Below are 16,161 nucleotides of genomic sequence, written 5' to 3' on the forward strand. Positions count from 1 at the left end.
TCCATCCTGGCATGGATTGGCTGAAAGTGGTGGGCAGCAAAATGGCCTTGCAGACTCAGACCTTGTGGGTGGTGGACTCAGAATAGAAGAACAAGGACGAGTGAGAGAGACAGGAGTGGAGACCCGCTTCAGGAGCGTGTGAGACGGAGCAGGGAATGTAAAATGCAGCCTAGCACGATATGGGGACCCGGGTCAGGCTGTTGTATAACTAACAGCTCTTTTTATGCCAACTAACCCACCCTTTTAGGTGCACTGCAGCACTTGTCTATAAACACATTGATTCAGGACAACTTTCATGCAACATCTGCAGAACATGTTCAGTTATATTTATTAAAAAAAAAAAAACAGTCAAAACAAAGACTCTCTTTAAAGTTGGATTGAATTTTGTTTTTGTTTATTTTTTGCAATTTCAACCTCGCCAGGAGTGCGGTAGCCAGCAAAGTGCAGCCTGATAGACCCCAGTTTGAATGCAACTGTTATAAAGAGGCTGAATGAGCTGAGGGGCTGCCACTAAAGCTGCTTTTCAAAGTAAAATACCTTCGCCCCACTTAGGACATTGATAAATCTCCCAATCTCAAGAGTAATTATTTTAATAAGCTGAAATCCGACTTTGAGATACAACTTCTGTGCAGCCTTCTGGGCTTTTGACGTCCCCAAAACACACTTCTTATATCCACGTTTCTGGGCGAAGTCCAGCACCGTCTGAGTCAGTCGAACACCAAGTCCATGGCGACGGTACTGCCTGTCTACTATCATCCGGAACATCTCACAGCTCTCAGCAGTGTCTTGACATTCTGCTTTGTGATGACTGGTATCAGATTGGGCATTATTTTGTAGTGGACATTCATCACCCATCTCCTCCTGAGCAGGTATAATGTTCGCAGGTGTGCTCTTGCTTAGTGTATTTTTTCGGTCAGGTGTGATTATGTCTTTCTTTGATGCACCAGCACAACTCTTCACTGCCACCATTCCACCTATGACTTTTAATTTCTTGTGTTCTGCCACCCAATAACAATTACCAGGTGATGACAAAAAGTGCTTCTCAATGTCTTTCATCTCCGATGCCAGTTTGTCGTTAACATAAATGGCATAAAACATGTGGCAGCACCAGTAGACAGTTGCGATCCAGGCGGTGGCTACCACAACTCCTAGCCATCTGAGATGGCCTGGCAGGACATATGTAACTGCGGCGATGCCTGCCAGAACAGTAAGGTTGATCGAACGAGGTAGAGCTTCCTTGAAAGCTGGAGTGACACCTTCCATGATGCCATCAATGAACAGCCTTTTGACAGCTGGATAGTCTTTAGGTTCAAACACCCGGACCTGGAAATCAGAGGCATCACATTCTTCTTCCACTGGCATGTTCAAATCTGCAAACAGCAAACAAAAATAATGGCAGACTTCAGAGCAAACCACAAGATCTTCCACTCGGTAAGTGCTGACTGGCTGAATGGCCTCTTCTTGCTTGTTAAATGTCTTATGTTTTAAGTTTTTGTTTTTTTCTGATAGTAGGCCTGTTTTTAATATACAAGGAGTCAGGCTTGGCTCAATTTCTATCAGTTTGCAGACTGAAGAGTTTAAAATGGCCCTGCCTGAGTGAGTGTCCTCTAGTGTGGACTGATGTACTATTCAGGTAATGTTAGCAGGAAAGGCCCTGAACTGAACAAAGAAGGTACAGTAAATGGATTGATAGATGAGACTACAATGGCGGTTTAAATCTTTGAGGGCTGAATATATTTTCCAAAAAAACACACTTTTCTGAAAAGCACACAAAGCAATGATTTCACACAGAAATCAACATAAAACGTCAGTTGCTGCGTGCTGTGGCTACCTGTTCACCAAGAATGCACAGGGGCCTGGCTGCCATGTTGTCTTCACGTGGTGGGGGTGGCAGCAGCCGTCTGGTTTATAACTCTTGTCATTGAAAGTGGAGGTCTTCCCAGGTGAATGTTGCTGTAGACGCGTCAGCTACACAAACCTGTTCAGCAGTACGATCATCTGGGGAATGATCAGCTGATGCTGGTACCTCACATTCTTTTTCGATCACTTGTATCAAAATCGGAGTCCAAGTCAGAATCCAATTCAGCGCTAATATACAAAACATCATCAACGGATTATTTTCTTTATGCATTCGCTTCGCTCTCTCGCCAGATGCTATTTTTACCATTGTTCGCTCCTCACTACTCACATGAGCGCAGGGAATGTTGGTCAGACTAGTGAAGCTAAATTTTCTTCTAGCAAAAAGATTCCAACTAAAACACAACAGAAGATTTTGTCACCGTTTACAGTTGATTACCACCATCAACCCGTCCTTTTGACAAAAGTCGACATCTGCCCTGAGAGAGTTATGGGTGTCCAGTATGTAAGGAGTTCTCCTGTTCTGAAGGATACAAAGACCTTCCCTGGTCAAAGCGATGGTAAGTCATAGCCATACATGTCTCACACAATGAAATGTGGAAAAATCTAACAGGCCTGAATACTTAAACTTTCTATGTTAAGTCCAACTTTAAGGTAAGGCAGTGATTTCAAAACAAGAAGAGAGAAATGTCGAGGTGCGGTACTAATGCACACTGATCATGGTGCCAGAGAAGGGCATTGTGTTACATGTTGATTAGCACATTCAAGTAAGAAGTTCACTGTATGTTGTACAGGTGACAACAGTGCACCCTTCTAAGGAGACAGCACAACTCTTTACAATAAGACTTGTTAGTTTAACAAACTAGGGGGCTTTGCCCCCCTCATAAACGGTGATACAATGGCAAACAAATACAGTTTTTTCTTTTTTTACCTCCTCTTTGCTCGATCAGCTGCTGGTTTGCTGCTGCTGCTGCCATACCGTGTGATCTGCATCTCGCATGGCACACTTCTATCATATCACCAATGTCCATATATTCGATCTCTTTTCGCTTTTACCTTTTCATCAATATCGCATTGAATTTTGATTCCGTATTTGGAATTACATTGTGACAACGCAATGTATAACTACCCGTGAGTGAATATCGCTTCCTTCTCTCAACAAGAAATGGGTCTGACAATAACATTCACACAAATGAGAAGTGATTTCTGTCACGGGATTTCACTTTCACCAAACAACAACTCTTTCAATTCTCGCTGATACACCTTTTCATTGGGAAGAAACACTACTTTTTTTTCCCTGATGGCAACACGAATTAGACTATCTACAAGTCTCCAACTTAAAGTTTAAATCTGAACAATACATTCCATCTCTTTTCGCATTGCCTTTATTTCACTGAGTAATAATTTCCATTTGTTTGCGCTAATGCGCTCTTTACTATCCTTTTTTTGAGATTTTCGAATTTTCGTACTTCCATTATCTCTAAGCTGCTCTGCATGTGTACCATGCCAACATTTTTGAATTCTTTACGACGTTCTACTTTGTTTTATTTCCAGCCCCGGGTGTGGTTAAATCTCTTGGCACAAAGTCTCGTCTCATGGGACGTGAAAGTGACTCTCCTGGAAAATCACATCTCGTCTCCTTCCAACCTTCCAAGATTTTTTTTTATAATAGACAGTTAATGATACTCATGTTGTTCAAGATGGTGCCTAAAAGTGTGCCCTTGTGGTTTGAAGTTAAACTCCTTATTCACTAGGCCATGCAGTTCCAAGCTGGGTCCTGGAAGACAACTGTGCCTCTTCATTTTCATTTGTAATAATTTGAGTTGTCTGTGTGGGACTTCCGCCATGTACTCCACCATGTACTCCGGTTTACCCAGTAAATCTCTTCATTTTCATTTGTAATAATTTGAGATATTTTTGTGGGACTTCCACCATGTACTCCAGTTTACCCACTAAATACCCAAAGATGTGCAGGTTATGCTGACTGGCTTACCACAACTTCATTAACAGTCCATCTTTTTTAATCTAGTAGGACTGTCACAAGAACTGATACTCTGGCACCAAGTTGATACCCAAATGCCAAAAACATAATGGTACTAACTGTTTTACAGTATTGGTAGTACTGATTAAATGTCAGTCCCACACTGATGAGCGACTTCAAATAGGCCTTACTTCACAATGCGTAATAAAACGTGAGAAAAGCACAAATAAAAACCACACATGAAAATGGCTCACTGTGCTAAAGCACCGCATTAACACCAAGGAAAGCAGCAGAAGTCAAGTCTGGAAATGATTTGTCTTTGAGGCAGAAGAATGTCAGCATGTGACTGTCAGAATCATGGCTACCATTTAATTAAAAAAAGGTAAAGCACACTGGCTTTTGATATTTCCACTTTTATTTCATTATGGACTTAGTTCAGAAATAGATTTTTGTGCACTTAGAGAGCGCACTGAAGTGACCGATTAGATGCAAGTCATAATTGCTTTACTTGTAGATGGTGAGATAACTTGCTTCTTAATACTCTGAGCTGCACTGTCCCAATGAAGAAGCTGAAGTTTTGCATTCATTCTCTGATTCCACATCTACAGATATCAGTCTGGGCATCCATTCATCTCCTAACTGACACATACAGTTTAGGGTTGTGGGGGAAAACCTCACACACATCCGGGACCACACATAAACTGGGGGATGTGGGAGGAAACTGCATAGTGGCAGTATTAACAACAGTAAATCAAGGCTAAGCTGCAAACAAAGTGACTATCTGCCATGTCTGTACCAGCGATGAAATGAACTGCTCCATTTGTTAATTCAAAAGTAAAACTTGTTGCCTTTCTTCTTCATAAGATAAGCATCAAACAGTATGTCATGGCCACTGACAACCAATCAGTGTCTCGTACTCTTTGATTTGTACTGTCAGAAATGCTGTAATCTATGAAAAACTATTTGTGCCCAAATTAAATGTAGTTAACACGTTAGATTACATTGCAATTCAATGCATGTTCACGTGGTACAGTTCTTTTTGGCATGATGTTATTGTGTCGGAATTAAAAACTTATCAACCAAATGATCGACTGCTTTTCACTATGGCACACAATGCAAAAGCATACTGCATTTTGATGCATGTCCATACATTGCATGTTGTAACTAAAAGCAAAGCAAACATATTGCATTTCACTTAGCAGCTTCTGTGAGTGTATTACATTTTGATTGCAGACCACTTGTTCATCATGCCAAAACAGAATGCAAGGGGCATCAACATTTGGTCGGAGTGCTCAATTCTGACGCACTATCAACCTAAAACTGTTTTCAAGTATGGCACTGAAGTGCAGTCTTCAAATTAAACTCCAGCAAACAAAGGAAAGTTGTGTAAACTGAAGATGGCAGGCACTTTAGCCAGAAGGTAAACTAAGGACAGGTATCTTTGGCAGCATTATAAACCAGCATGTGATACAGACAATGGCAATGACCATCGAGAGTACAGCAGGAAGCAGAAGGCAGACTAGTAAGAAAAATGTATTTTGAATGGTATGTTTTAAGTGGACCCCATTCTATATTTAGGGTGACCAGAGCTGTATGTTCTTGGGCAGCCCCATATATTGTCTCCAATTTAGCTATTATTTTTCTAACATCTTTGATTTTATTAGACGTTAATATCATATCTTAACATCACATTATCAAACTTTCTTAATATAATTGAGGGTCACAGCTGGAGCTGCAGCCTAGCCCTGGTAAGTTTTGAAGACGTTACACCTCGCAGATTTTTACATATGGTGTACATGCACAAGTTTTCTTTAATTGCCAACCACATTAGTTCTGATCAAAATAGACAAATCAAATAATGTGTGATTGTACCTGCCGATGTTTAACACTATTGCACGTGGTAAAAGGTGACTTGGAATAGAACGCGGCAGTGAGGCAAAGATATTAAGCATGGGTACTGTGCAGAAGTCAGTTATTCTGTCACTAACTCAGCTGACTAGTTTTTATTTAAAAAGTTAAGCTTTACAGTTACTGATATGGAATCCATTTGGTTTTGTTGGTACATCATACAGAAAGTGTCACCTGTCCTGTATAATCCGAGTGGATCTGTAAGGCCTCCACCCAGTTCTGTGAAGCTGTCACTCCCAGTAGCAGTCTTAATGAATTACGCAGAATTATATTGTGGCACAGGTGATCTACACGGCATGATAAAATTATAAACTTGCTATCACCATCACTGTAAGTTAGCTGGTAGGCTGGCAGCTTAAAATGCAGAGATACCCTCAATAACATCTACTCTATATATAAAATCCGATTATTATGTTTGTTTCCTATTGTATCACCCGTTTAAAAGGGGGTTTTGGAGGAGTGACCACATCTCCTTGGGGTGCGTTCAGCCCCCCTCTTCACAATGCGAGCAGCAGAGACGCGAAGTGGCTGGCACGTAGCCCAGGCTGGGGGGTTGGCGAGCAAATCAAGCAGGGCAGAGCCCCCTAGTTTGTATATAATGTTATTCAAAAATAATGCACTTTTTTCATTTATGTGAGACAAATTTGACCATTATTCACAAAAGCTTGCCAAAACATATCAGTTGCTACTTGTTTTCTGCAATGTGACACCTCAACCTCATATTTTTCTGAGAGAGTCTTGCAGGCAAATTTGTTAGTGATGATTCTACAGAAAGCATCTTAGAACGAAGTCAGCATGTAACTGGGATTCATGTTTCTTTATTAGGTCCCATCTGTCTGACGAATTAACTGTTATTAATTTTTGTATTGATGTTGCTGCACAGTCATATTGGATTTGAATCACTTGAAAAATGCATTTGAACAGTCAAAAAAAACATCACTTGAGCCAAAAGATCCAGTTTAAGTCCAGTGGGCTACCAGCACCCTAGATATCATCAAGAGAAGTCACAGTGAACAACTTGATGGCAGCTCTGGTCTGTACCTGGAACTGAAAACGACGGCTGCAAGGGTTCTGAGGGCAGACAAGGAGGTGTTTGTTAGAGGAATCTGTGAGCAAGTGACACATGATCTATGATCTAGTGACCCACGTCCTGCTTACAGCAGAATCGAAGGATTTTGCACATCCAAATCTGTTGTTTGGAGAGTCACAGTCAGGGCGGCTGATGGAACAGTCCTTACAGATGACGCTGCAGTTGTGACCCGCTGGGCTGGCTACTTTGAGCCCATATTTAAAGCCGATCCTCTGGCTAGGACTTTGGATATCTTGGGGTCTACAGTCCTTCAGGCTAATCCTCCATTAGCTGTGAGCCACCCAATCTCACCGAGACTGCACAGGTGGTGAACCAGCTGAGAGTAGGGAAGGCTGCAGGGATCTGTGGATCCATGGTGAACTTCTCCAGTCTGGTGATAAGGCTATCCTCCTGGTATTCAGAGCAATCTTTTGCTTCCATTGGGAGATAGGCATCATCTCAACTGACTGGAAAATGGGACTTGTCATCCCTATCTGGAAATGGAAGGGTGATCACCTGGATTGTGACAGCTACAAGGGGATAACACTGCTCTTGGTGCTGGGTAAGGTCTTTGCTAGGTTCGTCCTCAATAGGATCCATAATCACTTGCTCACCCACAAGCGACCCGAGCAGTCTGGTTTAATGCCCAAGAAGTTTACCAATGTATCCTGGCACTGAGGGTTCTCTTTAAGCACAAACGTGAATATCTGCAAGGTGTCTTTGGAGCCTTTGTCGATTTTTATAAAGCACTGATCGAGCCGTGGGATATCCTGAGACTTTGCCGGCTTATACACTGTACAGAACTGTGAATGCTGTGGGGAATGGAGGCAAAACCTCTGTGTTTTTCCCAATTTATTCTGGGGTTTGTCAGGGGTGTGTTGTTGCTCCTACGCTGTTCAATGCTTGCATGGAGTGGGTGTTGGGTAGGGTAGGGTTGTGGAGTCCAGTGGCTATGGGGCATCTGATGATGAAAAAAGATTCACTGATCTTGACTTTGCTGACGATGCTGTGATCTTCACAAAGTCAATGGAGGCTCTGATCGGGGCTCCCGACAGACTGAGCGAGGAATCTGAGTGTCTGGGCTTGCGATAGTCCTGATAAAAACCAAGGTCCAGGCTTTTAATGACCTCTTGAGCACAGCCATCAGCAGTGTGTCTGTTTGTGGAGAGAGTGTCAACCGCATTGAGAGGTTTACTTACCTCAGCAGCGACATTCATGTCTCTGGTGACTCTTCCTATGATGTCAGTAGATGGATTGGGAGAGCATGGTGGGGTAACGAGGTTGCTGAAAAGGGGTGTGTGGCGCTCCTGATATCTATGCAAAAGGGGGAAGGTCCAAGTCTTTAGAGTCCTGCTGGTTCCTGTTTTGCTATGTAAGACATGGAGACTATCGGCTGAAGAGAGGCGAAGACTGGACTCCTTTGGTACTGTGTCTCTTCAGAGAATCCTTGGGTAACGCTGGTTTGACTTTGTGTTGAATAAGCAGTTGCTCACAGAGTCTCGATTGAGGCACATTACCTGCATTGTGACAATGACAATATGGCACGATTCCGCAAGGATGATTCGGCTCGGGTTTTAAAACATGGGTTTTAATTGTGTTTCTTTTACATAGAAAGTAATAGAATTACAATGGTTAAGATCGATCAAACATAAAATGTGCTCTGCTTCTGTCAGCCTTATTCGATATTCTTTTGTCCTCCTCCTTGCTCTTTCCAAATGCCCTGTCGCCCAGTATTTATGATGATTGCAAATAACTTACTATACTGTATGTAGACAGCACAAGTTGTTACAAGCTTTTTAAAGTGGAACATATGGGACATACATGATTCCTTGCAAAGATGACGTGGTTTTGAAATTGATTTAAACACCGTACAGCTCGTTACAAAGTTCATATACTCTTTGTTAGACATGGTCAGTAGTTCAAGCTGTAACGTACTGTACACTTACTTATTCATGGCTGCTTTCTAGACTTTAACACCATTACTCTATTCAATAAAGAAAACACACATTTAAGATTTCCTGTGGTGGCCATTATCAGACGTCACGCATACCCCTGTTGCAAAATATTTAAAAAACAAAATTGTGATGCCTCTCTTTGAGCAAATAAATAACAGGAAATGCTCCAACATTAAAATCAGTTAACTAAGTTGCAGCCAAATGTAAAGCTATGACTACATTTTCTACCTTGTTAAAATAAGAAAGTGCTTATTTTCCACAATTAAACCACAAAGACAAATACATTTTAAAAACACATTTTCTGGCATTTAAATATTCTTAACAACATTTGTGTACTTTTTCTTGATGATGACTGGCTTACAAACTGATTCAGCCTTCCTAAAGCTGTGCTTTTGAAGTTGTGCACTGAATTGGAGCCTGCATTATAGAGACCACCGTGCAGAAATCACATGATCCCAGTACTGTTACAGGTTTTAACAAAAGTAGGGGATCTGGTCACAGACACTTTTCAGAGTGAACTGGCTGACTGGTAATGAACCTCGTAGTCCTCCCTGAGCTGTGTCGTGTCATCTCTATAGGATGGTATAATTTAGATGCTGTCCACTTTCATATAATTTCCTAACAGTTAGGGTGAGCAGGCCAAGATCTAAAAGCAGTTTACAGTAATTGCTGATTTTCTTAATATAATCCATGTTATTGACTGCACACAATAAAGAATGTAAGCAAAAAGCACTTTTATTCAGTTAATATACAACTAATATGTGATGCTTAAATGTGTCAGGCGAACATTGTTGAGAGATGGTCCAGCTGAACCCACAATTCATTTAATTAATCAAACAGCAGTCAGAGAAGCAGACTTTAGGTTCATGTTGTGTGTGGTGGTAATGCTGCCATTGCCATTGCCACACCTATTTATACACATATTGTACTGTATACACACTAAGGCATTTAACATTAAGTGTACGAATTAGGGGTCATTTTAAACATTGAAGACAACTTTATTAGTAGAACATGCTAGTTAACTGTAAAATGATCCATTCATCCATTCATTTTCCAAAATGATCCTGCTCAGGATAAAGCTGGTTTTGCAAAATGAATGGATGGACGGACATCAGAATGTGACTGATGTATCATTGAAATGCGTAATAAAAACAACATTTTATGTTCACTTTCCTGTCCTGTTGTCTGGAATCGTTAAAATGCCAACACCAAAAGAGTCAGAGTAACATTTGTGAATGGTCGAAACCTTTCATAACGTTAACTCCCCACATTTAAGAAATGGTTCATGCATGTTTCTAAGGGTAAGCTAGTTTTATATATGAGGTCTTTCCCTTGCCTTGCTCGACTCTCATTTCTTGTTCCTGCACTGTTTCTGTCTGAATCCAAACGGTTTTTGCCCTCATTCGCTCAAGGACTACTCAGTCAAACGTCAACTTAAACTTCTGGTGATGTCATCTGAAGGACTTGGGGTGCAGTCTCAACACCACACTTTCGGAAAGTCCTTTGTCAGGTTGAATTGCGACCTCTAATGGCAGAATATTAGAAATCACTTGTAGAACTTTTCCTACATATTTCCGGGTGAAAGTTCAGGCTTCGCACGTCTTTCGTTCCTTTGTTTACTTGCTGCACGTTGTGAGAATAGTTTGTCCTTTTCTCTTATCACTTGAGCCATTAATGCTGTGCGTCCTTGCGGAAAAACCACAGCAACAGGAATTAAAGTACTTTCAGAGTTCAGATTGTGCTTGAAATTAATCCTTACCTCGATATTGGAAAGGGGAGTTTACAAGTTGTACCGCCGTGGAGTTAATAGCGGCACCTACAGTCGTTTGGACTTTATCTTACCCGCATTTCTTACACCAGCCTTTCGTACCCAGACCAGCTCTCATTTTTATGGTCCTTCGAGCCCGGATTTTCTTTTACAAGGATAAAGTTCAAAGGCAAATGTATAAGGAGCAAAGCGCTTATGAGCTGAGCCCAGGGGGCTGTTCCACGAAGCGAGCTTATAAAATCGAGGATTATTTGTAATAGCCTCGCTTGAGTTAGCCTAACAGTTCACTTCAGGCTCATTGAGTTCCACAAACAAGATTCAGGTGTATTTAAGCTCCGCTAATTCAAGCCAAGCTTGATAAGCGAGGCTCGTGCGCGTCCACGCGATATAAAAGGCAGCCTTGTTAATCGATGCTGGATAAGTAAGAATGGAAACTAAGGAAAGAGCTGCGTTTTTTTCGCAGGCGGAGCAAGAATTATTATTACAAGCCTATGAGGACTACAAAGCTATAATAACTAGAAAGGGGAACACGAGCTGTATTATCAAAGCTCGTGAGGCTGCATGGCAGAAAATAGCTGACAAGTTAAATGCGTAAGAACATGATTTTAGTAACTTTTGTGTTAAGGATGTCAAACTATTTAACAACTAAATGAGAACAGTTTCAAGCCTTCAAAATGTATAGTCATTAAAATTTCCTTTTACATATGCATTTTGTTACCAGTTGTAAGGTACTTTAAGGTTATTTTAACACATTGATAAACAGGACAGCATGTTAATTATATGGGTTCATCTTGGATAAAAGTGATATATAATTGTAATTATTAATATAATTATTAATAATGCTTGGTTTCAGGAGCAACATGAGTGGAACGAAAAGGTCCTGGCAGCAAGTGAAGAATGCATCATTATTGGCATACGCTCCTGCTGCAGTATTGCCACATTATGCAAAACTGCACAGGCTACTACAATGTCACACGCTCTGTCTGGTGTAACTCTGAGATGCCGCAGGCAGTTAAACCTGGATTTTAACTGTCCAAATGTCATTTCAATGCCTGCCCTTGTCTTACAATGGGCACGGTTGAAATGTCTTTCTGCTTGTGTTGCAGGATCTGTATATGGTGTGAGAAGAAACGGTAGACATGGGTATCCTCTGTCACCAAGCAGCACACCAGGAAAAATTCCTATAATGGAAAGTAGACACATTAGACTGTAGTATAATAAACTATAGTATATTTGTGAATTTTAGTTGACTTGCCTTGTCTGAGGCTTTGAGCCAGTGAAGACTCATGAAAAATTCTGGCATCATGTACTGATCCTGGCCATTTTGCCACAATGTTTGAAATTAGATGTTCAGCAGTGCATACCATCTGAAACATTTTAGGAAATGGTAATGACATACATTGCTAATGTTGGACGACTACACTTTCACCTCTTGTATATAAATGTGAGATATTATCAGTACTTACCTGTACATTAATACTGTGATATGATTTGCGGTTTATGTAATCAGGCTCTGTTGGACCTGCTGGAGCCTTTATCCTCACGTGTGTACAGTCAATGGCTCCAATGACGTTAGGAAAGCCTGACAAATTAAATTCAGTTACTTATCAGGTAATGATTTATGTGCTGTAAATGAGTAGATGTTTAAAGATTAAGCACCATTAATTCCAAAGAAAGTTTCCTTAATGGCAAGAATTCCTCGGTGGCCAGGAAAGGTAATGAATATATTTAAAAAGGACTTTAATGCAACGCAAACCTTCCTGATTTCACGGCACACTGTAGCTTTGCTTAAATGTTCAGCATCCCCCACACTGTACAGAAATGAACCACTGGCAAAATAACGCAAAGAGATACACAAAGACTGTGCAACCGTAAGGGCTTTAGAGCGACGTGTGTTTTTAGAAATGTAAGGTTCCAATAACTGACACAAATATGCAATACTGTGTCTACTAAATCTATAGCGCTCATATAAATAATCATCCAAAATGCAACAGATCTATCCTGGGCGAAGTAATTGTGGAACCTGTTGCCTTAAAGCTCTACGAATGAGCCTCGCTCCCTCATCAACTGGATTATGAATAAATGGGCACGCCATGGTTATTCATGTAAAAGCCTTCAATGCACTCCTTGTCATTTTATACTTTCTAAGTAATTAGAATCGCCTGCATGTAATCTGTAATAATTTTTTATTGGAGGGTCGATGTGTGCGAAAGAGGGAGAGAACAGCAGCAGAATAATCCCAGCCCCGCAGAATGTCGTGCTGTGACATCACATGGCTTGTCCAATCATATTCATCAAGCTAAACTAAGCTTCACAACTAACCTGCCACGGAGCAGGCTTGTCCAAGAGCATATGTTGGCATAGTAATTAAGCGGAGCTTCAGGTTAGCCTCGTTCGTGGAACCGAATTTCGAGAAATTAAGCCGGGATTATCGAAATAAACCTGGATTTTGAGGTTAGCTCGCTTCGTGGAACAGCCCTCAGCTCTTCAAAGTAACACATCAGATAAGTAGGACCTAATCAATACGGCAGGAAATGTTAACCCTTCAGTAGCTGGTCAGGTCAGTCCTTCTGTTTTATGTACTGAGACGAGTTACCCTCCTGAATGCACAGTGAGCACAACTTGCCAAACAAGTTCTGCCGCAGATACACGCAGTCAGCAGTCAGTTCGCCTCCTCCGCATCCACCGGGAGCCTCGCGTTCCACCCCAGCTAGGAGCCTATGAGGTGGGATATTACCCAGCAAGACAAAAGGCACGCTCTGTTACAAGCTGCTCAATATCCCAACAGAATATTCCTCAGACGGCTTTGGGTTCCCATGTAGGTCACAGCGAGCGGTCACATCGCACTGTAAATTCACAGCATAGTAATGTTACTCATTTGTCATTGAGCGATTCACAGTCTGCCTTTCTTAGAGAAAAAAAGGAATTATGTGGAACTGCAAGAACTCAGAAAACAAACAGAGGAAGACCTTAAAATAGATGAGCGATGTAGACTACTAGACACTCCGGCTAGAGAAGCATTGAAGGAAAGAGAGGCTATAGCCCAGCAGCGATGTCTCCCAAGGGCTGAACAGGACTTAGAAGAAGCACAAATGATTTCTTCATTTGTTATGGAAAATGAACGCAAAGGGATTGTGACCCCTACTGTTCCCCAGATCCCAAAGCACTTCTCAAATCTGTCAGCACCAACTAAAGATTTGCTTAATGTGAATGCAGAGCCCTTCACCATGTCCTATCCATTAGACCTGAGTGGCAGAAATAAGGATGACAGTGCCAGGGTCCCTACTGCAACAATAATGTCCCAAGACCACCATGATTTTAGTTTTCCTATAATTAATACACCAATCCAACATATAACAAACTATGCAGAGTGGAAAGGCCAGGCACCAACTGCCTGGGGGTCCACGACTTGTACATCAGCCTTTCCAGCTGGTGGATGTCCCTCCTACGATTTCTGACATGCCTACAGAATCACCCTTCCTGTCAAAGCCATCTGCCTAAGCACCTTCAGTACAAGTCGCACCCAATATGATGGACTTGCTTATTGCTTCATCATGTGGGATTCCTAAGCCAAAACTGCCATGCTTTGAGAGGGGCAAAGAGAGTGATTTTGCTCACTTCAAAATGGGACTAGACAGTCTATTAAATGGCCATCCCCATCTAACTGAACAATACAAATACCAAGTGCTGCTTGGATGTTTGAAATTTCCTGGTGCACACAAACTGGCCAAAGCGTATATGCATTGCCCAAATTCATATTCGATTTCCTTGCAAGCGAGAAATATGGTCAACCAAGGCAACTAGTACAGAGTGAAATAGGAACATTACTTAATGCTTCACCTATAAAATTTGGGGAAGCGGAAGCATTTGAGGACTTTGCCCTTTCAGTACATTCATTGGTTGGTATGCTTCAGGCTTTGGAAGGAGAAGGTGGTTACGAATTGAGATGTGGATCACATGTGGATCGGCTTTTGAGCAAGTTGCCCCCTAGAATATACCATTCAACGGGCCTTCTCTGCAAACAGTCTGTGCTTGTCAGAATACTCATACCCTATTAATGAGTTAAAGAAGCGTTACCTGCATCTCCGCAATGTACCATTACCCCAGATAGACCGGGCCTGTCCTTTGCTTCTGATAGGCTCAGATTTTCCCCAACTGGTGATGCCAATTCAACCAGTAAATTTTGGTCCACCGAATGCACCTGTTGCAGTCTGCACTGCTTTGGGATGGACACTACAAGGGCCTGCAGGTCTAATCCAAGGACAGGGACAAGATGAAAGATGTATACCGATGAATGTCTCATCCCCCACAACTGAACTAATAAAAAATGTAGAGCGGCTTTGGCAGACCAACACTTTACCCTATCTGAACCTGCAGCAGGTGACCCAGTCCAAGCAAGACCAACAAGCCCTGGACTTGCTTGAAACAAGGACTGTGAGAGTTGAGGTCCATGGGGTCAAAAGATATGCCACCCCATTATTGAGACGTTCCAGAAGTCCATGCTTCCTTGCTTCCCCAGAAACTATGCTTCACCACCTTAGACGTGTAGAAAGGTATCTTCTGAAAGATCAATATTTGGCTGACTTACATACACTGCACATCCAGAAGCTTGTGGATGCAGGCCATGTCAGAATTCTGACTGAAAAAGAAATAAAGTCACATGAAGAGGCTTGGTATATACCACATCGTATGGTGCAGCATAATGGTAAATACAGGCTTGTATTCAACTGCTCCTATCAGAGGGACGGACTTGCCTTAAATGATCATCTGTTTGCAGGTCCAACTTTGGGACCCTCATTACTGGGTGTTCTTCCTCGATTTCACCAGCATATAGTTGCCATATCTGGTGACATCAAGGCTATGTTTCATCAGATACGTTTGCTACCTTCTGACAGGTCATTACTGAGGTTTATATGGAGGAATATGGACCGTGATAAGTTACCAAGTGTTTATGAATGGCAAGTCTTACCTTTCGGCATAACCTGTAGCCCTTGTTGTGCAAGATATGCATTGAGAAAGCATGCTCAGGACAATCAGGAAGGCTATGAAGAGGTGTGGAATTGTGTCAGTGAAGCTTTTTATGTGGATAACTGTCTGTACAGCTTACCGTGCATAGAAAGTACCAAGCAGCTAGTAGATAAATTGTGTCAACATCTTTCTGAAGGTGGCTTTGAAATTAGGCAGTGGGCCAGCAATTTCACATCAGTCATTCAACATCTCCCAGATGAGGCCAGATCAGAGAATTCTGTACTGCAGCATGGCGAAGAGCCACTAGAGCCAACACTAGGTCTCCGCTGGAACTGTGCCATGGACAGTCTTGGTTACAGATGTTGCCCAATTGAATACATTGAGCCAACTAAGCGGAACATTTATAAGGTACTTGCCAGCCAGTATGACCCACTGGGGTTTCTCACTCCCTTTACATCACGAGCCAAGGTTCTGGTACAAGACCTTTGGAAGACTGAAAGTGGTTGGGATGATCACATTACCCCTGATACCCTTGTGCAACGATGGCTTACCTGGGTAGAGGAGCTAGGCAGTATAAAGCATGTAATCTTGCCTCGCTGCTACATCCCACCATGTGCTGATACTCCCGGGGCTAAGAGAGACTTACATGTATTCT

The 16,161-nt window shown here is 41.9% G+C and overlaps 1 protein-coding gene across 1 annotated transcript in view; it reads right to left on the bottom strand.

Moving 5' to 3' along the window:
- Positions 1–465: 465 nt before the first annotated feature.
- The window catches only part of LOC120525268 (N-acetyltransferase family 8 member 3-like), a 44,228-nt gene continuing 28,532 nt past the window's right edge, over positions 466–16,161 (bottom strand). The window contains exon 2 of the mRNA XM_039747415.1: positions 466–1,370. Coding sequence (XP_039603349.1) covers positions 511–1,362 — 852 coding nt within the window. The 5' untranslated portion in view covers positions 1,363–1,370 and the 3' untranslated portion in view covers positions 466–510. The remainder of the gene's footprint in view (positions 1,371–16,161) is intronic.

This window comes from Polypterus senegalus, chromosome 1 (assembly GCF_016835505.1).
Source record: "Polypterus senegalus isolate Bchr_013 chromosome 1, ASM1683550v1, whole genome shotgun sequence".
Lineage (NCBI taxonomy): Eukaryota > Metazoa > Chordata > Cladistia > Polypteriformes > Polypteridae > Polypterus > Polypterus senegalus.